Here is a 24989-nt window from a genome sequence, read left to right on the forward strand (position 1 = left end):
AGAAATTACTTTGCTTAAAAAAGAAAAGAAAGCGTAATCCTACAAATCTCAGTAATGCCTAAGGACAAGAGGATACAGTTGACTCCAGCAGATTTTAAAGTTTATGTCTGGTTTCAAATCAAATTAAAGCAGTGATGACTTTGTAAAAGTCATGTGAATGTAAATTCTGCTACAGCAAAGCTTTGTTGCCTCAGTACTGTGTTACGCATCAAAATCACATGTAAGCATGTAAAGGTTTTGTAACTTGTTTTAAGCCTTTGTTAGATTAAGTTTTGTATCAATAATTTATTTTGTGATCCACTTCCTCTCCTAGAACCTCCATAAGTGCAGGTGGTCATAATGTTTAGGCAAACACGTTAGGTGACAGACAGACGGACTCACGTTTACCAATATCAAAATAGAGTGATTTATTTGAGACACTGGATGACTTGAAGGTTTGTCTTGAAACAGGACCTGACTCTGGACCAGCGGTCGCCGCCCGTGATCCTCTCACCGACCAACAGCCCAAATCTCCGTCTGACACAGACAATAATGGCTCCGGGAACAGAACAGCCAACCACCCGTCGACATCCAACCGTGACGTAAAAACAAAAAAAAAAGAGATAAACGTCGGCCCGTCACTCTCTGCAGCCGTCGCGACAAAGTGCACTTCACGCTGGTCAGACCGAGGGAGAACTCAAAAGGCAAAAGTTATGAAGTGTTCGCTGTGAAACGAGCCGCTGCTGCTCAGAGACCCGCTGTTAGAGTTCCTGTCGGGTCCTGGTCCGTCTGGTGACGTCAACGCACTCGCATGTCTTTTAAAAAAAACTATTTAAAAATGGCCGCCAGCCTCTCCACGACCCGCTCAGGTGTTTATAAACATATATACACAGTATATAAGTCTGTGCATTAATCTAATTTACATAACTTTACATTCTTTAAATTTACATCCAAGAGAGGCAAGTCTTCTCTCCACAAATGACATCTTCTAATCTCGTCGCCTGAAGTGAAGGTGAGAGGCTGGATTTGGACGAGGTCACCGGTGAGAACGGGCCCTGTGGCCCGGTCCGCACCTCGGGCGCAGCCGGTGACGCCACAACACTTCCTCTCGGCGCGAGTCTGAACGGCGTCCTCGTCAAGAACCCTCGTCGGGGGCGTCAGTCCCGGTCCAGTCTCTGGGATCTTATCCGTTCTCGTCTCAAACACGCGAGTGTCCGGTGCAACGATTCAAGATGGTCCGGATCTGCTGCAGCTGCCTGGTTCCGCCCGGTGAAGGTCCGTTTCTCTGCAGCTCGTCAGCAAGTTCTTGTCCGTGTCGGAAAAAGGCATTTTTACTCACGTCGTCACTATTTTCGGAGATCCAGGACACAGACCTGTGATGGGGGAAGGAAACGTCACCAGACAGTCTTTAAAAAAATGATCATGTGACGACTTACAGATCCGTCTGATGCGCTGGCACCGACTTTGTCTCCGGTACTGTTCCAGCACACCTCGAAGATTCCACCGGTGCCTCTGTAGCTGTGGACCAGAGCGCCGGTCTGGAGGGAGAGAACCAACAACACTTCAGCCTCTCTAGTTCCTTTCTTTATTCAAACAATGCCCTCTAGTGGCAAGAAAGATTTAGATAGTAACATACAAGTGATGGGTCATGATGCAACATCAGCGTTTATTGCACTTCAATTATTGGAGGAGGAAAATAATGAAGAGAAAGTGGGAAGAGGAAGGAGGAGGATTGAATTGGTAAAGTTAAGAGGAGGAAGAAGGAAGTAAATTGGAACAAAAGGGATGATGAAGAAAAGTTGTAACAAAGGGGAGGGAGAAGAAGATTAGAGGAGAAAGGGGAAAAGGAAGCAGAAAGACAAGTGAGAAGAAGAAGGAAAGAGGAGGATGGGGAACGAATGTGGGGAAATAAAAAATATTAAGAGGCGGTAGAAGAAGTCAAGAGAGGAAAAGGGGGGAAAAAAGTGGAGAAGGAAGAAGAGAAAGAAAAGTCAGGAAGGCAAAGAGCAGGGACCAGAAGGAAAGAGACGAAGGATTAAAAATATGTTGTTCCAAATATAATCGGAGTTAATATTACAAGATGCTTTAATTTTGAAGGTTAAACAGGAAGTAGTGGGCAAAGAATCTCCTGTCACTCACCGTGGTGTTCCAGATGTGCACACACTTGTCGAAGGAGCCGCTGGCCAGATGTTTCCCATCAGGGCTGAAGGCCACGCTGTAGACGGGCTCCTGGTGTTTGGTCAGCGTGTGGATGCAGACGCCGCGCTCCACGTCCCACAGACGCACCGTCGAGTCGAAGGACGCGCTGCAGGAGACGAAGAGTCCGGTTTAGGACACGTCCGGAACCGGAGGCGTTTTCACGACCAGAACGTGGTTTCTCACCTGGCCAGCATGATGTTGGAGTTGGGGTTGCTGGTTCCGGGCCCGGTGGGGCTCCACTTGATGGTGTAGATCTCTTTGCTGTGAGCCTGCAGGTCGTGCACGCAGGACTCTTGCTTCATGCTCCAGATCTGCAGACGCACAGTCAGACACCGTCCACACACACCAGAGAACAAGGCTCACCTTCAGAGTCATGTCATCTGAGCAGGAGGCCAGCAGCATCCCTGACGGATCCCACTTGATGGCGTTCACCTCGTTCTGCAACACAACACACAGTTACACACAACTATGACAAGATGATGAGAGGAGGAAGAAGATGAAGATCATCAGGAGATGGACAAAGAGAAGGAAGGAAGAAGGTGAACTGTCACAACAGAGGGGACGATGAAGCTTGACTGGTCAACATGGTCGCAGTGAAGGTGAAAGTTACCGTGTGGCCCTGGAAGGTCTTGAGCGGTCGGTCGCTGCCGAGGCGACACACGTGGATGCACATGTCTGTGCTGCAGGAGGCGAAGGTGGTGTTGTTCTGCCAGTCCACGTCCAGAGCCGGAGCTGAGAGGTCAGGGGTCAAAGAGGTTGGAGACTGGGACAGGAAGTGACTTCGACTCGTCTCGACAACGCATCTTACCGGAGTGGAAGGGAAACTGCTGCTTGGCCTCGCCTGTGTGAGCGTCCCAGATGATTGTCGTCTGGAAAATTAAACAAGTTTAACTCTTCTCTTTTGTGAAAGAATCGGCTAATCGTTGACATTATGGTCCACATAAAGACTTGGTGGGCCAGATGTGGCGCCCAGACACAAGCTCTGGAAATGAGTCTCACGTGTGTGGTTCTGTTTAGTTTAAGCAAATATATCAGTTCAGTGGAATTATTCATATAAATCCTTTCTTTCACATTGGTAAAAGTCAGATAAGGGTTCCGGTAGGAAAGATTGTGGTTTCTAAATTTGAAGCAACAAAGGCTTATTTTCAGTAAATAACATCAGAAACATGACAAATATACTGGATGTCTGTTGAAGGTGTCAAGACAAGAGGGGCTTGTTATTGCATTCAATTTGGAAATGTGCAAAAGTGTTTAAATTGTGGAAAATCTATTGAGTGGAGATAAAGAAAATGTTACTCATCAAAATACAATGTGGACCTAAACCTTCATGTCCATGTGTTGGATATTAAGCCAAATACAAGCCCAACAAGGTTCATTTTCTGTTCTAGTGTTCTCTACCAGCTAAACAATGATTGAATGTTTCCTTCAGTGAACATGACAGGCACCTTATCAACTCCCGCACTGAGAATGGAGTTCCCCTTCTTGTTCCACTTGAGTGCAAATATGGGTCCTTTGTGCTGCCCCAAGGTGCTGGCCAGGTTCCCTGTAACCCAGAACCGTGAGTCAGTGTGATAAAGGAGCAGCAGCAACACTCAGATGATAACAAAACTCACCGTCTTTTGTCCATATTCTGGCGAAGCCGTCGTACGATCCGGTCGCCAGCAGCGTGCCGTCACTCTGGTGGGTGGAAAAAAGGATGAGTCATCAGTTTTTGTTGGGAGGTGAAAGCGCTGATGTGCTCTGCGACCTACATTCCAATCCAGCGAGGTGACATCTTTGTTGCTGGGGACGTCCTGGCCTCCTTCTCGTATGCAGTGTCGCAGCACCAGCTGGGTGGAGTTGGAGTTGTTGTTCTCGTTCAGGTTCCAGATCCTGGCGGTCGAGTCTCCGGAGCTGAGCGGCGCAGCGGGAGGGAGGACAGGAAATTGGGACGTAAGCCGCAGAGAGCCAAAGTTACGGGTCGGATCCGTCGTGTGGGACTCACCCTGAGGCCAGCAGATCGCTGACAGGGTTCCAGGCGCAGATGAAGACTTCAGACTCGTGTCCTCGTAGCACCGTCGCTTTGCTGGCTGGAATCTCCACGTCCATGTCCACCTCCATGGCCTCACAGTGATTGTCTGAGGGAGAGCGACGACACAACATTAACTCAAACTGCTGCGGTGATCTGGAAGCATTTCAGCTTCAGGCTTTTGCAACTAAAACTGACGAAGGAACTAGAATCAGAGAGTTTTACAACTTTTATCACTCGGTAATGAAAAGTGATCTCTGGCACTCAAGTGACTTAACCTTCACCAAGAGTATTTGTCTGATTTATTTATTTTAATGTTGGGCTGGTGAAGCTTCATGAAGCAGTGTCAGTAGGTGAGCCATCAGTTTCAAAACGAGGTGATGTTTCATTAGAACAGTTGTTCAAAACAGGGAAAAATAGGTCTAGTGGACTCTGAAAATAATGACACTGCTTCATGAAGCTTCATCACACCATTACTAGTTATTTTAGTAAATTGAAAAAAAAAAAAAAAAAAAAAAAAACTTAACAGCCAATTATTATTCTATTCAACAATTGGCAATTGTGACAATTTATTCGACAATTGGGTTATTCTGTCCTCGATTTTTACAGAATGAAGTGGTCAAATTGCAAGAGACCTTAATCAACATTTAACAAATATCAGTTCAAAATGTATCAACGGGGTTTCTACATGAGGTTGGCAATAGATGTTCCGAGTTTTGTCCTGCTCTATTGTTTTATAACCTTTTGTTCTGCTTTTAACCATGTTAATACATGAATATATTGATTTCCAACGACTTAAAATGTGATCATTTTTAAAAACTTTACTCAGATTTAACGGTGCGTGAACAAAAACAAACTTGGAAAACAGAGCAGAGTCAGACGTGCAGCTTAAAGTGCAGCACCTGAGTCGACTCAGTCTCTGTCTGATGATAACCACAGAGAAGAGAGATCGACTGCATCGATCGTCTAATGGCCACAACACCATCTGTCTGAGGGCTGTCAGAAGAAACCTTTTGAACTCATTTCAAAGTCAATAGCGAACCACCTGAACAAGTAATTTGTGCGCTGATTAGAAATGTCAAAATGGTGGTGCGACTCACTCAAGTTGTGGGTGCCATTCTCGTCTCCGTTGACTGTGGCGTCACCGTTCTTTGGTGCGTTGGATTGGTTTCCAGCCGTTGAAACGGGCAAGGCATTGGCGGCCTGCTGCTGGGCGAGCTTGTCACGGAAGGCCTGTTGTCGCGTCTGCACCACGTCAGGCATCACCGCGTCGATGAGCGACAGCGACTCGATCGGCCGGCCGTCGAACACCGTACCGTCCTGGAAGGAACGACAGGTTTAACACAAGCACGCGTGATTCGTGACGCGTGATTCGTGACGCTGACCTCGTTGATGCTGATTTCTGCCTCCACATACTGAAGACCTTTCTGCAGGATGGAGATGAGAGCAGCAGGGGGCACTAGTGTTCCATTTATGTTGGACTGGCTGATGTGGCTTTCGATGCCAAAGGTGAATGCTGAGTGAGAGAAACCTGAAAACATAATGCCCTTCAGTCATGAGGGAGGAACAAGGTGTGTGCAGACACAAACAAAAGAGGTCTAATGACAAAGATCACATGCGATGACAGGAATGCTCGACTATGAAGGGAAAGTCGGCTGCAATTCAACAATATATATTAAATAAAGGCCACACACTGAGTCACGCATGGAGTACAAGCCGGTCAGTACAAGTAACAACATGAAAATCACAGAATCTGATGAAGAAACACAAAATATACAATTGCAGGGGGAATGACATTTCCTTAGCCACATCATATATGTGCCATCAATACAAAAGAAAGAAGGTGATAAAATGGCTTTAATATTATATAGGAGGAATGACTAACAATTTTCTTTGTGTTAAGATATTAAGTGTATTTTGCCACAACATTATACAAATGAGCAATCCTTTATGGTACATAATTTCATTTTACATTTACTTTATTTCCATTAAAATCATTATGAAACATGCAAATTGTATCTAAAGCACTTACAAGATAAACAACTTTTTAGAATTTAACTAGCAAAGACAAGCTTCATGTCATTCGTCATTCTCTTTGCCCTGGTCTGTTGTAATACTATAATTGAGCTTCAGATGTAGTTTAAAATTAAGTTTAAATGAGGATCAAACTTCAAACAAAACCAGTTTTGTTGATTTGTTTGATCCAAGTTACAACCTCTTTGACGGTGTTTGCATACATGGGAGTAGTCAGGGTGAAGACAAGACCTCAATCAAAACTGAATATGATTATTTGTCATAATATATGTATACAGGAAGTTCAATAATTGAGGAGCTATGTCAGCGAATAGCCAGTAGGTTGTATTATACAAACACTCCTTAATTATGAAAATGATTAGTGTATATAAAAGGAAGAACCAAGTAAATACGAACATTCTTAAAAGTATGGTTCTTATGCTGTCAAACATCTCTACACTAGTAATGTTTTACCTTTGTCTCATGTGCTTACACTATCTCAATCTGTAGTTTTCTTTCCTTGTTTAAAGCAGCTTGTGATACACACTGGAAGATGGCCTGAGGATATAAATCAACGTGAGGTGCACCAACCTGACTCCTGGAGGTATCTGTAGACCAAGAAGTTCACTTCGTCGCTGGTAATACTCATTTTAGCCCAGAGAGACAGGGGAGATCTGTGGGAAGGCTCTGCTCAGTCCTGCAAAAGAGCACAGAAACATAAAGTCAGTTTTAAATTTAGGTCTCCATCACAAAGACAAGCTTCCCTCCGTTCAACAGATCTGTCTTGTGTTGGTGTTAATCGCACACAGCAGTCTAAACTTGTTGCTTCCGTGGACGCTTGTTCGCTCTGAGATCGCTTCCCGAAACAACACCAATGACTATCCATGTTGAGTATAAGTATTTCCCGATGCTCTCCTCCGTCTACAGTCATTAGTTTCCACAAAGAAGCGACTAGTGCTTCCCATTAGTGACCCAGCCGAGCATCCAAATGGAGGCAGACTTGATAAAGCGGCAGTGGTATTAAATTCAGGATTCCGTCTATCAAGTAAATGGCTTTGTGGAGTGAAGCTATTTATTTATCTTAGTAAACCTCACCCACACTTTGCTAAACCAAATTCCGGTTTCCGGTGAAGATTTGGTGTTCATTTGATACAGGGAACATGTAGGGTTGGAAGATGATAACACCCTTCTGAATGCAGCAAAGCAAACTTCACTGATGGTTACCACCACACTGTGCTTTCATTCTGCATTAGTGTGCAAATTACCCAAAAATCTATTCACACCAGAATCGCCATTCTGATTTGCTCCGATTTAGAATCTACAATAAATGTCCCAAAATCGATTTAAAATGTACAGACATTTGCGAAACTAAGGCCCATATTGCAAGGAATCACACAGAGCAGGGTCAGCTGCAGGCGGGTGAAAATGCTCATTTTCCCAAACTCCATTTTTATTATACAGAAGCACTTTGTTCTTGTTCCAACTTATTTTATAGCTACTGTAGCTCCTTCCAGTAGCAGCTGAAAACCACACAGCATTTTTAGAAAGCCACTTTCCTCAGATTTTAAAATACAGCATGTTTAACTGCACTATTTTTAAGCTTTTTTTTTATATCGCCATTATGCAAAAGTTGGAACAATTTCATCTAAGCATAGATACATTATACTTGAATGTCTCCATTTGTCATTCTGTCCTGTAGAGCAGATGGGAGTTGATCATCATACAGAAATCAATATAAACAGGATCCATTATAATTAAATTGTGGCCCCAAAAATCGGAGTCTAATCAAATCATGGGTTAGTAGAGATTCCAACGTGCTGATAGTCTGGGAAGTGAGCTTTTTAAACAATTAAATCATAGTTGTATTTTAATATGAGTTACCTTGCATGCAAACATGCTCCTTGGCAGAGGTATGCATGGTCTTGGTAACTTTCTAGCCAAGTGAATAATCATTTAATAAACACAAACACAGGCGTATGTACCAGTTTGTTAGGAACACGTAGCAACAGTGCAGTTTTTGGTGATATGTAGTTTTATTAAAATTAATGGAGATATAACAAATAAAAAAAGCTAAACATTTGTGTTAGGCTCCTAGCCAGAGGTTTCGATTAAAGCATTCAAGCGAACAGTTTTGAAAACTGTGATTAAAGAAGCTGGCAGAGACCGGTGGTGTAGGCCATATGCTGATCATTTGTTATGAAACTAACATTGCAAAGCTTTACTGATCATCTTTTCTAATCAATGAGAAAACAAATGAATCGTAAATTACTCAGTCATGAGGTGATCACCGACTCATGCTTTGATTGATTAGTGGTAAGTGAGAAACAGGTTAACCAAGAGTGGATTTAAAAAAAAAAAAATTGTTGGTTGGGTTCGAATGCGTTCATTCCAAACACTCCACTCAAGTTCTCTTTCCGTAACGTAGCAACAAGAGAGATCGAACAAAATACACAGAGAATAGTGCTGCCCTAATTACCGGTGGGCATTCAGCCAGAGGAGCTGAAACTGTTACTCAATATGAATTATTCACTCGTTCACCTTGGTATTCTTTCAAACAAGCTCTGGGCTGGAATTCTAACCTCTGCATGGAGTTACATTTGACACCATTTTACCATCCGCAACAAAATCTTGCCTGGAAGACCTTGAACACCTTAAATGGTTTTGATGGTGCACAGAATTGTGCAAGATATTCTGTCAGTGTTGTAGCTGTTGCCAAGCAACCAATGTCATAACAGGATAGATTATGAAGACCGTCAGGCGGAGCGTGGCGTTGAATTTACTCCTTGGATAAAGATGATCCAGGTTTTTAACCCTTTCAACGCACATGAATAATCAGAATGGATGGTGGGTTTTAACCATATTAACAATAATAAACGTTCACTCCTAGACTTTAATTATTAAATTGTTGACATGTCTGCGTCCAGGTGTTTTAAGCTTCTGAGGACTGAAATTCAACTAATATTTTGAGCGAGTCTCCCACACGTTCAGGTGAATCTGGTCTGTGTATGGGCAGAATTGCACGATTACAACCATTATAACTCCTCAGATCGCTTAATTCAGCTAGTCTTTTCTAGGATAAACCTTAATCATGGGAACATACAATTTAGATGTCTAATGCTTTTGGCCAGGGCAAGGTCACCATTTGAGTTCAACATTAGATTCCCAAACTTAAATTTTGCTTTAAAAAAAATGGATTAAAATGAAGATCTGAATGACATGACTAAACTTTAAGTTTAATTCTGATCAAAGTATTCCCATAATCAGTAAAAAAAAAAAAAAGAAAAAATTTACAATCTGAAAAGTCAACAGTCCTTAAGCACACCCTCCCTAATTTGACCACCGCCACGCTTCTCAAGCAAATTAGCTTACAAATAGGACTTGAAGAAGCGAGCCACATTAGCGCAAGAGGCCGCTGATCCTGACTATGAAGCAAACAACAGAAAGCATAATTGACAAGCAGCCTGGAGGGGCTCAAGTCCCACTGGGGACAGGCCGCGGCAGTAATCGCTTTATCAGAAGGGCGTGTGATGCAGCCATTTATTACGCAACCAGGTGGCCTAAAAATATATATAAAATACAGTTCCAAGGTTTCTTTTAAAACAAAACCTAGACCAGACATCTGTGCAGATCAACTATGCGCTACAAAGGTGACCGTCTCAAGATCACAGTTCAAGCACTGCACCCTTTTGACGTAGTCTGCAACCATACACTTGCTGTGTTACATACTTAATGTGTGAAGTGAACTGTGAGCGACCTGAAGGCTAACAGCTGCTCACCAAGTTCTCAACAAGAAACCTCAAACCATTCCATGTTACCAAAATACATGTGGTTTACTGGTCCAAACAAGACTGGCCAGGTCTCTTGTAGGGCAGCTGATGAACAATAGATACAGCAAACATCTGGCAGGGTAGACATAAATCCAGAGTGAATAAAGAAGTGGTTACATCTTTATTGATGTTTGAAATGAGCAGTTGGTTGGTGATCAATCCGTTGCTTATAAAAGAGATTTTAAATCTCAATGAGACTAATGTGGATGAATAAAGAATAAAAAAAATAAAGACATTGGACATCTTATCCTTTAGCCAGCAAAATAAATCCAAAGGATTTAACAAATCACAATGAAAGTCGCACAAGAAATGTTGATCCAGATGAATTAATTTAGCTCGCAAAATTACCTCATTCTAAAAATCAGCGATAACCATAATGCAATATTTTTCATTCAACATTGATTTAAGGTTGACAGATGAGAGCTTCTAAAACACAGGAACGCAAAGGAGCCACCATCAACAGTTGGTAGTGGTTCATTATAGATACAGTTTTACTGTGAGAACACAATCCAGATCTTTTTATTGATTCAAGTTCATGCAGTGTTTTTATGAGGTCTTAAAATGTCATGGAGGTATGTAGAGTCTTTGTGTTTTACAAGTTTAGATTACATTAATGCAATCATAAAAACTCCTTCAAGCTGTTCAATTACTGACCTTTGAGTAGCAAACTTTCTTTGAACTACATTTCTGAGACAGAACCTTATTGGGAGTCGGTCGAAACTACAGTTGTACATCTGTTTTACAACTTATATTTCAGCAGGCGTGAACATCCGGGAGAAGATCAATCCTTCTCGTAAATGAATGAGGTGAAGTGAAGCGTGGCATTCACAGGTCTGAGCGCATTCCATGTCTTTCTAACCTTTACAAAAAGTGTGATCAACAATACTTGGGCTGAAGGGTAACAGAGACATCTGCTGCAATAATTACTGACAATGTACTAAGAGGAAGTATATGACACTCGCTTCAGCAGCTGCAGGACAAAATCCTCCTGTCACAAAACAATTAAATATAGCCACTCTGACATCCATTCAGAGTTGTTGGCCTGAGGGTTTGTTCCCATTTCTAATCTAGGTAATATTTAGGAGTCAAGACTAATAACGGATGATGTCTTGCGGTATTTCCTCAAGCCTGGCCAAGAATAAAAAGGTATATACAGAGGAAATGCAATTGGCTAAAGTGAAAGTGCATCATCTTTGCATAAAAACATCCAGTTAAAGCAGCACTTTATGAACTATTGATATATTTATTTATTTTTAATTTTCCTGCATCGACTGTTTCCCTTTTCAACAGTCATGACTCAGCTTATGGTTCTCATGTCATAATAATGTGCTCTTCACTTTAAAATCCAAACGGCCACCATCCGTCTGCTTTACAGTAGTGGTTGTGTAAATATAGTTTCAATAATTCACATCACTAAGTACATTTTAAAGCTTTCAGGGAGAGACATCTGTGATTTATTAATGAAATTACTGTAATTAAAAAATAAAACACCCGTCCAAGGAGGACATCCTGAACTTATTTTAATTCAGAGAAGCTTTTGTTGTTGTCTAGTATTTTGTTTAAAGGGTCATAATGTTCTTGAAGCAGTAATCTCATTCTCGGGGTAGAGGTAGGCTGTGGATGAACAGACTTCTTCATAATTAGTGAAAATTATTCCAGGTTTAATTGAATGAATGGATCAGAGACCATGATCATAAAGCAGAGAGTGCCATCAGTATTGAAAGTAGAGTATTGAAAAAAAATACTGGATCATGATACAACTAATGCCAAATCATGAGGCCTCATCAGTCCATCCCTTCCCACACATACACGTGTATTAAACTCATGGCTCAGGGACCATATCCGGCCTGCCAAGCTAGTACGTATAGTGGGATCAAAATTAAACAACTGTAACTTAAGCATAGGAGCCAAGTATTCTCAATGATCAAGCTAATCTGCTAAACTGAAAACCCATTACAGCCCTTGTAAAGGCAAGTGTAACATTTCTACTGTTCACAAATTTTACCTTTTTATAACTGTAGGAATAAATAAACAAAGTGTTTCAACCATTTCTGCCAACTATGGTTACCAGTTGTTGGAAAACATGTGGTCAACACATCCAGAAGTCTCATGACAACAGAATGCTGGTTGACTGACGGTCGACTCCTGAATGTAGGTCAAAGAAAATGTCACTCCATCGTGGTCCTGCATCTCATTTGTTTCCCCCCCCCCCATTACTCTTATCTCATCCATCAACACATCCGGACGGCTGCTCAGATAAAGTTTCCATTCCTTCTCTATATTTCAACAAGCACCAGCTTGATTTATTTACCTTTTGGTTACTCGTGATGAAACACTGTTAAAACCGCAGTACAGGAAGTTACACAAAATGAAATTGCGAAAACCCAATGGTGCTATAAGAGGCGCAGGCACAGTGTCGTAAGAAAGAATGCTGTTGAGAATCAGCATACCAGCGAGCTCTTTTTCTCCTGCACAGTCAGCGCCTGACAGATGTGCAAACAAGACCTGGAAACAGCAGCCATTTTCTCTTGAACTGCTCTGCTGAGTAAAACCCGCCTTTGAAGCTTCTGGTTGGGCTGCAGTCTTGAGTGGGGGAGGGGAGCGGGAGAGTGGGGGATGGGAGCGGAGTGGGGGATGGGAGAAGAAGAGCGGGGGTGATAAATAAAGATTCCTCAGCCAGGTAATCACAGCAACCATTCATGCGTCGCAGACCCTCACAGCAGACATTTTGACTGGATCTGGTCGGAGGGAGCAGAAGAAGAAAAGGCTAATGAGCGCCGTGTTCTTGTTCCGGTGTGACAGTGGAGCCGGTGAATCACTCACGCCACCGGGTCACTGAGGTGAAGCCACTGGATTCAGCCATCATCACGTTATTCACCCTGACGTTGATTATTCACCTCTCACTTCCGCCCCGTTTCTTCGCCGACCGCACAGCAACAACGTAAACACTCATCGTAGTTTGTTCACTCGACCTCAGAGAGAGACTCAAACATCACTGAAACCAAAACAACCTCTAATGCCTACAGCAGTACAACAAACCACTCTGCACTTGACTGCAACACCTAGTCAAACAGCAGCTTGTAGCAACAAACTTTCAAGTATGAACTATGCGTAGGATTCAGTATTAACCATGTATATGATTTGAACACGTACATAAACAAGTTCAACATCAGTATACAAGGGTCTCTTCTCAAAACACTGTCAATTTTAAACCAAATTATGCATTATTTTTATAATTTGCCATTCCCATTGCTGCCATCTCCCATTAAACCCCATGTTGGCACATTGCGTCTAAAAAAATAGGGTTTAAACTACAGTCATTATAAATCCTAAAAATGTAGCTTTCTATACATCAGCTTATTTGAAATGGTGGTGCATTTTAAATTAGATAAGAACCACCTGTAGGTATTTAAAAGTCCACATACAATGACTCAGCAGAGGACAAATTTTACTAAACTTAAAAGCCAAGTGTATTCCAGATATTATATACAACTAAAAATAATACTAAAAGGAAGTTGCAATCACCTTAGTTTGAAGAAAAAAAGGTTTGTCCATTTCTTTAAAGCCTGTTGCTATATGACGACAATGGTTTTCGTAGTGGTAGATGGAAATAATCTTCTTAGAAATTTTTACGTGAAGGAGCATCGGAACTGACAAAAATACTATCAATGAGCACAAAAACGGATGTTAGGTCAGAGGCAAAGTCAGAATCAAAGGCACCCCTGTTTTAGAGAGTTGTGATAGGAGGATTGTAAACTACCCCTCCCCCCACCAAAAAACAAACAAACATGGACAGTGAAGAACCAACACAATAATTTTGTTTAATAAATCACATCATGACTAATCCGCATCAAATCATTATTCCATTAGAAGCACAATGCAGTTTTGTCCACCTTGACTTCCCCTTGCAGAGTTTATACAACAGGTTTTCAGAAATCTTTTTCAGAGTCTGTTTTCTACTCGGGTAAACAAGGCGCTATTCTCACTTCTAGAATAGCGTCGACATACATTTTTTTCTCCAGTTAATACATGGCTGCGGAAGCCCAAGAAAATGGAAGGGTTTTATGTTCTGTGGGGAATAAACAGGGGGTGGTGACAGACAGACGGGAGCACTAAAGGATTCATCATGAAAGCGTCTACTCTGCACCCTCTCGGCCAAAGATCTACCCACACACTGAACCTATTAACATCAAATAAAAATGAAAACACCCCCTTGCTAGTCATAGATCGGTCTAAGATCATGTCACGCTTTTGTTAAAAAAAATAAAGGTTTCCTTGTGTGCAGAGAGAAGGAACAACAGATTGATCACCAACCATGAGCATCACTTATCTGCTCATTTTAAACATCAAATACAGATGTAACCACTTCTTTATTCACCCCGGATTTATGTCTACCCCGCCCAGATGTTTGCTGTATCTATTGTTCATCAGCTGACCTGCAAGAGTCATTTAGAAGTCAGCATCAGTTTAATATAAAGACGAGGAATTACCAGGGTGCATAGCAGCAGTAATGGTCATAACTCCAGCCTTTGGTGTGCGAGCAGAGCTAAACTAAAAATAGAAAGAACATATCAGACGCTTGCACGACAGCTTCTTTATGTAATGATTCAATGATGCGTGAAACTTTACATTTGGACGCATATAGCGAACCTTTTGTCAGCAGCTTGAGGTTGCAGGTCGTATCATATTATTGTCGTTACCATGGCTACACTTGTGAAAGCAATCCGTCCTCCTGGAAAATGAAGAGGTTTGTTTTTGTCCATGTGCAGCGTTGTTGTATAACCGTTTTACACAATCTGTGGCACATTTGAAAACACATGGTGGTGACAACATTAAATTGTGAAGAATAGCTTGAGCAGTACCAAAAAAACCACTAAAATGTTAAAATTACATAGGAATGGTTATAAACTTAAGCACAAAGCTTGAATTACTAGCATTACGGGAAATGTTTTCTTCTGCTGTAAAAACAGATAAACAAGCAAGAGTATAAAGAAGCACTCATTTGACAGTCGCTTGCCAAAAAAAGAAGTCATTTAGAGTTCTTCTAAGTTCACAAAGCACTGAACCAGACTACACAAGAGAAGATGGCATCATAAAGTTAACACAAAGCATGTGTCATTCCAAGAATTCTGGATTACAGATCCTCTTAGAAAGATAAAGAAACAGTCCTCTGTGTGAATGCGGCATTGCCGATTTGTCAAGTGCTATCAATGGATTGCATTTAAAGAAGGACATTTCAAGACAAAGAAAGAAAACTCAGGTCTACTTCAGTTCATTGCAGAAACTCTTGGTGGTTTCGATTTTATCGGGCGGAGGAGCAGTGTTTGTTAACAGGTTCAGGGGGATTCCCCATATTTGGGCAATATCCACTGTCAAACCAATTATTTTAGTAATCAATTGATAATTATGAAGATTAATCGCTGAAAAAACATCATAGGAGTGTAGTCAACAAGAATGCTTTCTTAAAAACAAATGCATTTTATCTTTGGAGGAGCAAATGTTGAGATAATCGCAAGCCGTGTACTAACAATAGTATCTAATCTTTTACACCTATAGATTCACATCTGTAGACTGGCTAAAGAACACCTTAGACCCATCGGTCAGAGCAGGTTAGGAAAGCAAGTCATGGGTCATGTCTCACAGTTGTGGGTCATAAATGTGAGACATGACCCATCAGCACGCTACGCTTGAATTAATTCTTTACTGAATTAATAATGGTTCAACAGGATATTGCCACACAGTTGACCTGCTTCAACCACTTCACAACCCACAAGCTACAATAAGAGAAACATTTGATAGACCAGAATTTACTATGGATGTATGATTGAGGGGTTCAGAGTATCAAGCGGACATGATCACATAGAATCATAGCTGAAAGTTTGTGTGAACAAACAGGAATGACTAAACAGGTTCTTCAACACAAGATGGCAGACTCTTGAAACACAGTAACAGGTTTCAGTATTTTGCCATCATCGTTTCACCTTTGTATCACAAGTTTATGGTATTTTCGTTTGAGTAGCGAAATATTGTCAAAAACATGACGTTTCAACAATTTATTAAGAATTGGAATTTTTACAAGTTTTATTTTTCACACTCTAATTGACAAGCCCGAAGAGACGGAGATTTCACATTAAATGGACGAGTATGCAGACAACAATACATTGATTCATATTGCTCCATACAGCCCCTGGCCCTCACTTTGGATGAAACAATAACTGGCCCCAGTGTCTGAGCTAACCAACAACATCAAGCAACACATTCTATAGGTAAATAGGTCAACATATAGAATAAAAAAGTCTGCAATGTAATTTTCATATTCATATTTTGAGAAGAACCAAACAAGAAAATACAACTGAGGAATATACCCTGCAGCAAGTAATCTGGCATGAGATAGATATCACTCTAGAATGTTTGCCACCGCAAATTGGGTGTCGGAAGAGACAATAGCTGCAATTATATAGATTTATACTGTAGTCAGAGTATTTAGTAGTGGTACCAGCATTTTTTTTTTAGAATGTCAAGTACCTGCATAACACCCATTAATCATTGCAGGGCTGTATTAATAGAAATTGGGCTTTTATGTGCCTGTATTTTAAAAAAAAGAGAGACAACGAGCAGTCTAAACTGGTGCATGTCTTACTATAGCCCGCTTGAATCGTGCTTCACATAACACCCTGACATGGATGTTATGATATAGATGCAGGCAAACAAAGAACTCAGACGCTGTAGGGCGTTGCGTGCGCATGTGATTATGTGGGGGTGGGTGGCAAGAATACCGCGTGGATTGTGGGCCATGGATGATTCAGAGTGCAGCTCACATACATTCACTATATAATCTGCTGCTCCTAGCTGGCGAACAAAGCCGCAGAAGCAGCTGGAGAAATACAGTCTTGAACCAGTGCCAGGCGAGAAAAAGCCCTAATGGGCTTCCATACAATTGCAATTCCAACCTGGATCTCAGAGGAAGATGTGCAGCTACATTGATAAATGGTCTCTAATCCAGGTCGTCGTTGGATAATTCCATTTGGTTCAATCAGATATAACTTTCAGAAAAAAATAGCTTAAATAATTACATCAAAGCATGTTTATATTCTAGCAGAAAAAAAACAGTGTCCTCGAGATTTTAATAGTCAAAAGCTTCAGCCAAGCAATTTCTCAGCATCATGAGGATTGCACAAATAAGCCACAGCAACACACCAGTGTGGGCAGTAATTGTTGCCATGGTGACCAGAAGATCTCAGTACTCTGTCAACAGCTGCTCATGCCACCCTTAACAGCCCCCACACTCCTCAAGCTTTCCTTCCATCTGACTTGAGGGTCAAACAAACAATTGAGCCCAAATACTGATTTCCATTCTCATTAACCCTTTACTGTTTTAACCTTTTGTGCTCCCTGAAGCCTTCACGCCTAGAAGCTGAAGGTGACGTTTTTAAACAGGACAATTAATTCAAATCCTTGAATACCTGAGTCCATTGTCATGGGAGACATTTAAATAGCTATTAAGAATTATTTTCAGCTAAAAGATCATTTTACATCTGAAGAATTTTTTCACAAACACATGTTTAAGCAGGAATTAGTATTCCTTCCGTCAACACCGCTTACCCGGATTGAGGCTTTTAGTACATGTAAAATTTGTTTCCAGTAAATACACAGACAAGCTAGTTTTAACACTGTAGAAAGGTTAAACGTCTTATTACGTTGTAAAGATGACCAATGAAACCGTTCTTGGTCTGAATTTTAAAACGACCATGTTACCATTAAAGGTTGTTTGAGGCACGATTCCAGACATTCCACGGAAGAACATGGACGTGTTGGTGACCATCAAGGTCTTCAAAGTATGATGCTATAAAAGGCTACAACTTGTATGACGGGATTGGCCACAAGAAATACTGCCAACCAAAACAATGATTGACTATTTTCCAATTGTGTTCGCCGTTTTTCATTTCAATATATTTTTGTCAACATACAAGAGACATGAATAACAGCGTGTCATAATTCTGATATTTGGGTTTGGTCGGTGCATCCAAATAAAACAGTAAGGCATCAACACAGGTCAACTCCAGCAGCCGAATGATACATTTGTATGGGCAGGACCATGAACATAAGGATGCAACTCTAATTTGATGCACTTATGTTTGAGGCATAACATTTTTGGCTCTAAATAACAGAACAGATTTCAATGTTATAAAGGACAGAGTAAAAAGAAAAGTAGCAATAACAATCATTGATGTTCTTTATGAACGAAAAAGTCACCAATAAATGAAGATTCTACAATCGAACTGATGGATTTCACAACTGTGTTTTCAAGAAGCACTTAAATAAGTTCCAAATCAATCACATTGCAGCAAAAAGGAACAAGCGGCCACCATGCTACAGATAAGAATGCTTAAGCTCCCCACTGATCTCTCGTGCTGTGCCCTCTCTTGCAGTAAAAATGCCAAAAGAAAAAAATGCAGGAACTCTCTAATTCTAATGATCTGTCAGAGTGGTAGTAAATCATAATGAATAGAAGAATAAATACACATCACAGTATAATTACAAGCGGGACTTTGATTAGGGATGATACGCAGCTAGATCAACATGTGCTTGAATGAATTTACAGCAGATAATTTATGAATTATATAATAATAATTTTAAAAAAAATTAAAACACAAACTAGGATAGAAGGTTGATTAGTTTAGGTTGTTTTTTGTTTTTTTTGTACTGATGTATTGCTTCCCATTTGGACAATTTGAGAAAAAAAAAAAACTGACAAAGATCCAAAACGCAATCACACAGACGGATTTAAGCCTTCACATCATAAGCAGGAACATCACTATGACAACAGAGGTTCAACACACAGCGGAGATGGGGCAGATGGTTTCAAAGCCAGGTACATCGTTTTAGGATCATTACATTTTGGTTGCCAAAATAAAATGTTTAAAATGCAAAAACATGTGTAGCATATAACAATAGGTGTCGCCTTTATGAGATGACAATGAGCAACAAATCAACGGTGGAATGGATGCATGACACGCAACACTGGCTGTTCAAAAGCTACTTTAATGGACACAACGGTGGAAACGCTTCCTTCCTGCGTCAATTTGCAAAAGGTTTAGGCTAAATTACGAAAAAATATATATTGATAGCCATCAGGGAATCATTTAATTTGTCTCCTTAAGGGTATGAAACTCAATTATGCAATGAGGCAAACAGACACAGGCATAAAAAAAAAACTTAAGGTATGGCAATGAAGATTAGCATAATTCTTTCATATGGGTATTTTTTTTATAAACACAAACTGTATCATCAAAGATACAAAGAGCACTGTTCTCTTCAGGTCATCACACGGAAATGCATTGAGGTCGATCTAGAATATGGATCACTTTGAATTAGTGTCACATTTAATTTTGATCCATTAACAACTCATAAAAAAAACAAGTTGGCGAGCCTGATTTGGCCCCTGAGGCTCGAATATAACAATATGTATTTCCCACTATCACAACACCCTCCACGTTACATAAAGCTTGTTAAATATTACCAATGTGATGAGGTACATTGTTGGGGGAGGCAAACGAACCAAAGGTCAACAGGTTCAACTTCTTACTAGTTATACATGCCTGTATAGCTAAATGGCTTCATCTTAAAACACACACAGGCTCCACAGTCGACCGCTTGCATTGATAAGCGAGACCACCCTTAAAATTAGTCACTCCAAATAAATATCGATAGCGGCGAGCTACCAAGTACTCTTACAGAAAACATTTCAGAGTAACGACTCACCCGCCACAGTTGGCGAATTTCCAATGCACGCCTCTCCGCTCTGCTAGAAGGGGAGAACCTGCACCTCCCCCATGGACTATCATAAATAAATAGTGCTATAGAAATATTTGGACAGCTCGATGCAGAGCTTTACAGCAGTGGATGAAGGCCATCGCGGGCTTTCTCAAGGACCTCCATGCGCTACTTACAAGCTGAAACATCCTTGTGAACGGAAAGTCCTTGAAAATGTATCGTAGATTTGTTCTTGTTTCTTCTTCGCCCTTGCTTTCAGAGCTCACAGTGAGCTTTCAATGGCTTACCTAAAATCAATTACAAGCGAAATGAAAACTGATTGCAAGGCCATCAGTTGAACGGGTAATGATTTCCTCACTACGGCAGGAATTCAAGTTGAATTTAAAGGAAGCACGTGACAACAGCCTTGATCCTCAGTATAGCTCTAATGACGCAGTTCAAATACTGCTAATGAAATGCCAACTAAAACTCCTTAAAATGTCCTCTCGGAATTTGAAGCGTATAGAGACCATAGTTAATGGTCCTCATTTTGGAAACCACTTAAGACACAAACATTTTTAGAGATCAATAAACAGTAAAGCTAAAGTGGCCCGAAACTGGCTATTAGGACATAATCAAGTTCCATTGTTGCACTAATAGGTGGCACTAAAGTCATCCATCTAATGACTGTAATTAAAGGTCACAGCAAATACTCGCTTCTAGTTGATGTCAACAGCCTGGTTATGCAAGGCTTTTCTGGGATTTTGAGAATGACGACAGGATCAAAGCTCGAGTTCAAGTTTTGAAATGTAAATTTCAGAGGAGGGAAAATATTCAAATTCCCTTTCACCTGGTGCCCTTAGCAGTCTAACATATCAAGCTTGTGCATAAAAATGATTAGAAGTGTCCAAAAGAAGACGCCAATAGCACACTTTAACACGAGTGTTTCGCAAGGAAGCTAAGAAAGAGCGGAAACATGAACACAATTCAGCGAAAAATAAAATACAAGATTCCATTTTTTCCAAGTCAAGACCGGGGGGCTAAAACGGTCCGCCAAGTACTTGGATGTGGCCAATATAACACCTAAAGGTGGTAACGTTAAATAGAACAAAAAACACTAACATTGATTTAAGCGCCATCAGTGTGATGATCAGTGATAGAAGTAAGACTTAAATAATGTCAGGAAAGAATCCCTAAATTTCTTCTGAAAAAAATAAAATTAAATCAATGCAAATTGCAGGAAATGTGACTAATTTTGCTCCAAAATGAAAAAACGAAAATACTTCTCATTTCTTGTCAAAGTGCCAGTTAGATTACCCAATAAACAAAAATGTGTTCTTGGACTGTGTTTAATATTTCGCCCCGGTGTACCAGACCAATGGTACAACAGATGTTTCGCAGTACAAAGTGCTAATATTTACTCACTTGGCCCCACACCTACGTTAGTTGGATTGATTCAAAAGGGAAATAAAAGCATAAAAATAAGTCTGCCTATTAAGGCAATAAGCAATATGTATTCAAGACTCATTTCAGTACACATTTCACCTAATCGCCATGTTATGTGTGTCATAGACAATACTCCTCGACAATGTTTATTTTTCTGGATATTTTCCAAATAAATTACGAGAGTAATAACCTCTGCTTCCTAGAAAACAGCCCAGGCCATCGTGGGCACCAGTGAGTAAGCTCTGTGTGGGCTTTAAATAAGTATATGAAGCTACTGCAGTCCAAATAAAATGTATTTATGGGACTGATTTGGCTCCCTGGCCTTCTGTTTGAGACATGTGTTCTAAAGTAAAAGTAGCCATTAGTTCTGTCAATCCAATTTTGGGGCTCATGGACTTCAATCGCCACTGATCCTGTTGTAGCACACAAAAGCATACATTGAGTATGAAGAACAACAGATGTGTGAATTAATTCAATGCATTAGCCTAGATTTCGTTATATTGATGCAATTATATAAGTGGATCAATTTGGAACAATAGTGGGAGAGGAAACCGAATATATGTTGTATAATAATGGAGACATGGTTTCTTTAAAGCTTGGGAGAGAATGGCTTTTATTTTGAATGACCCTGAGAGAAAACAGTTCACATATAAACTCACAATGGAGGTAGCCATGAAACAATTGGTGTGAGAAGTCAAATGAGAGTGGTGTTTTAACAGCTGTATTTGTGCTTCACTTGTTAAAACATTATGTGTTGAAAACACAACAGAAACCTCAGTGTTTTTAGAATCAAAGAGAATAATGTATAGTACAGTTGAATGTACTCCCCTCCCCCACTCATGTGCTTCCCCAAGTCTGCATGGCAATATAAATATGCATTATATTGCTTCACCCGAGACAAAAAGTCCCAATAAAGTGGCCTTAAGTGGAACATTTAAGATGTACGACCATTATTGAGAATAAATAAAGTGTTAATTATGCACTATAGCCCACCTTTAACCTCCAAAACTTGTCTCATATTGAATTAAACTCCAGGCAAAGTCCTGAAGACATTGGAACGCTGGAGAGGACACACGTGTGGAGTCACCGAGACCGAAGCCGGCAACACTAACGACGCGTTTCCGCGTCTTGAGAATGACAAAAAATAAGCCAGAATAAAACCCTCTAAAGTGTTCTTACCTTTGCCTGCGAGAGCGAAGTGTCCGCCGCCACCTTCTTCCTTTTTTTTCCAACTTCAGTGCGAACACTTTCCTCCCATGTTCCGCCGTTTTCCAAGTTCCGAGCGCCGCGCGGCTGTTCGCTGACGGGAGCACCGGCGCACCACACGACGGGGACCCGAGTTGGGAGTCGCTGCTCGCGGGAGTTTTTGTTTTTTTTTCACCGCGAACCGAGGAGTGACGGCGGCGGGAGGAGGCTCGCAAGAATGGGGGAGAGAGAGAGAGAAAGCTGGGGGCGGCGGATGCTGACTGACCTTAAACCTGGATGTTAAAGACACCAGTTTAAACTCGTGTATTTACGGACGCTCCTCGCCAGGCTGCCCTGCTAGCTCACCCGTTAGCATGTTGTCAAAAAGCATTAAAAAACAAAAAATCGGTCGTGGGTGCGAAACTCTGACGTTTGATGACAACAATATGATCAGTTTTGTGGAGTTTTAAAGGCGACAGTGTGGAGATGACTGTCTGAGCTCGTCCCCTCCCCCACTGCCGCTCTCTTTTTCGCCTGCCTGGTCAACCGCGGCTGATGAATTCTCCTTGCGCCTTGCTCAGTCATTCACATTTGGAGAGTAAACAAGTTGACATCATTACGGCCGTGACACAGTCCTCTCGTTACCGTAAGTGTTGCACTACGCGCGCACGGATGATTCGTCCCTGACATGGCTGTTTACAAAGACAAAAGAATGTGTTCCTCCGTGAGATCTCGTTTCTCCTGCGGTTATCTACCGCAGTGTCTTCCCAGCTACTTGCTACCACCAAACACATTGGAATAAACAGTAACACGTTTCCTATAAACAAAGAAACTACATCAGTTTTTCAGTGTTTTATTATTTTATTTGTAAATGCCAGTTTATATTCTGTATATTCTGCAGGTCATGACATGGACATGCATTGAGGTCGAACTAGTATATGGATCAGTTAAAATTATATATGATATTCTTCGGCTCGGGGGCCATACGTGGCCCTTTTACTGTATTTATGTGGCCCCCATTAGGTCAGAGGAAATCTCATCAGAGCGATCATGTAGAAAATACATATATTTTGAATTTGTTTCTTTTATTACTTGTTCAACTCTTAATATAAAATGTTTTTTATTTAAGGCCTTTTTTTCATGTGTGTGTAGTTATGAGAAAAGGTTTATTTTTAAAAATATAATACAATAAAAGTATTTGGCCATGTTTTGCTTGATTTTATAAGAGGTTTATTCTACCTTTATCCCCCTAATCCCCATTATAGTTAGGTGTTCGGTGATCAACATAGTAATCCATAAACCACCCAAATGTAACCTCAGGTTTCTTGTTCAATTATTGACACATCCATTAGATTACAGTATGTACATGTTTTTGAGATTTCTTTCATTATTTCATTTATGCTGTATGTCTTGATACATGCATATTTGACCATAAAATAACTTGACTTGATTACAAGGCAGATAAATGATCACAAAACCTCCATCACCCCCCCCCCCCCCCCCCCCCAATACTTCACTACTTTATCCTCCATCTGCAGACCAGAAAGAATGGCATTCATGTGAGGAATATTTTTCCACAAACAAAACTCACTCGTAGCAACCAGAACAATTGAGGGACTTAAGATTATAAGTCATTCCAGGAACTGCAGCATGACTAACGCACCAAATGGCAGGAACACAATTATTTTGGAAAGGTTTTAAATGAGCTGTTCCCTGAAAATGTCCTGCAGTTATAGAAGTATAGACCAATTTTCAAAAATATCACTTTTTTTCCAGCAAAGGTAGAACACTTTTTGACCAAATATACAATTTGGAAATTAAATAAAATGTAAGCAATTAGCTCATTGTGAGCACATGGTTTGCGTTACTATTGTTTCCTGTTTTTTGGTAACCCACCGATGGTTAAATGTATGTATTCTTGCTCATTTCATTCATCCAACAAATGACTTGTTTTATTTGTATCGAGGGTTTGACTCGAACCCGGGGTTTGCACAACACCAGTTAACTTGACCTACTTACAGCACATCAGAAGGCTTGTTGTAAAATTGGATAAAGCGTTTCGTCACACACCTTGTGGTTTCTCATTTCCTTCCAACAAATTTCGGGCCCCTGCTCCTGCACGTCTATTGCGTGTCCTATGGTAGCAGCACTTCCTGCCATGGAGATTCGGGCTGACCCCTTAACAAAGAACAGGTTCAATGTGCCTCCCTTCCCCCCACGCCGGGGAAGCTGATGAGGGTCACATGACCTCTCTAGACAGCACTGAGCGGCGATGGTAATATGCCGGCGTGGGGGAAGGGCGACTCGACTCGTATATGGCGTCGGGTGGATATCGGGGCCCGGAAAAAGCGCGGGTAGTCGAGGACCAAACCCTCGTCCAACCTGTGCCTCTTTGTACGGCGGCGTCCGTCGCTTCAACTCCCATAAGCCCCGCTGCTTTATTTAAAGTGTAATGAGAGCACAGGGGGGGCCTGAGAGACGAGGCTTCGCTTGTGTAGAAAATCCAAGCATGTGAGAGGAAGAGCGAGCTTTGTGTGCTCGCCATGCAACGCTTCCCCTCCCCCTCTGCAGCCATGCAA

The 24989-nt window shown here is 41.1% G+C and overlaps 1 protein-coding gene across 2 annotated transcripts; it reads right to left on the reverse strand.

Annotated features, from left to right (window-relative positions):
• Nucleotides 1-382: 382 nt before the first annotated feature.
• tbl1x (transducin beta like 1 X-linked) lies at nucleotides 383-22929 on the reverse strand. Of its 2 annotated transcripts, none has more exons than XM_087803655.1 (15): nucleotides 22405-22929; nucleotides 6791-6896; nucleotides 5572-5717; nucleotides 5287-5506; nucleotides 4163-4295; nucleotides 3930-4071; nucleotides 3792-3855; nucleotides 3624-3721; nucleotides 2987-3047; nucleotides 2789-2910; nucleotides 2542-2616; nucleotides 2362-2489; nucleotides 2119-2284; nucleotides 1416-1517; nucleotides 383-1352 (listed from the first exon to the last, which is right to left on the reverse strand). In XM_087803655.1, exons 2-15 carry the CDS (start codon nucleotides 6846-6848, stop codon nucleotides 1326-1328), a joined length of 1542 nt encoding a protein of 513 aa, XP_087659781.1. In that variant the 5' UTR covers nucleotides 6849-6896; nucleotides 22405-22929; the 3' UTR covers nucleotides 383-1325. The 2 variants fall into 2 exon arrangements, with proteins under 2 accessions (XP_087659781.1, XP_087659782.1); XM_087803656.1 differs by lacking the exon at nucleotides 22405-22929 and adding an exon at nucleotides 13552-13659.
• Nucleotides 22930-24989: the final 2060 nt, after the last annotated feature.

Source organism: Callionymus lyra, chromosome 12 (assembly GCF_982586985.1).
Source record: "Callionymus lyra chromosome 12, fCalLyr1.hap1.1, whole genome shotgun sequence".
NCBI lineage: Eukaryota > Metazoa > Chordata > Actinopteri > Syngnathiformes > Callionymidae > Callionymus > Callionymus lyra.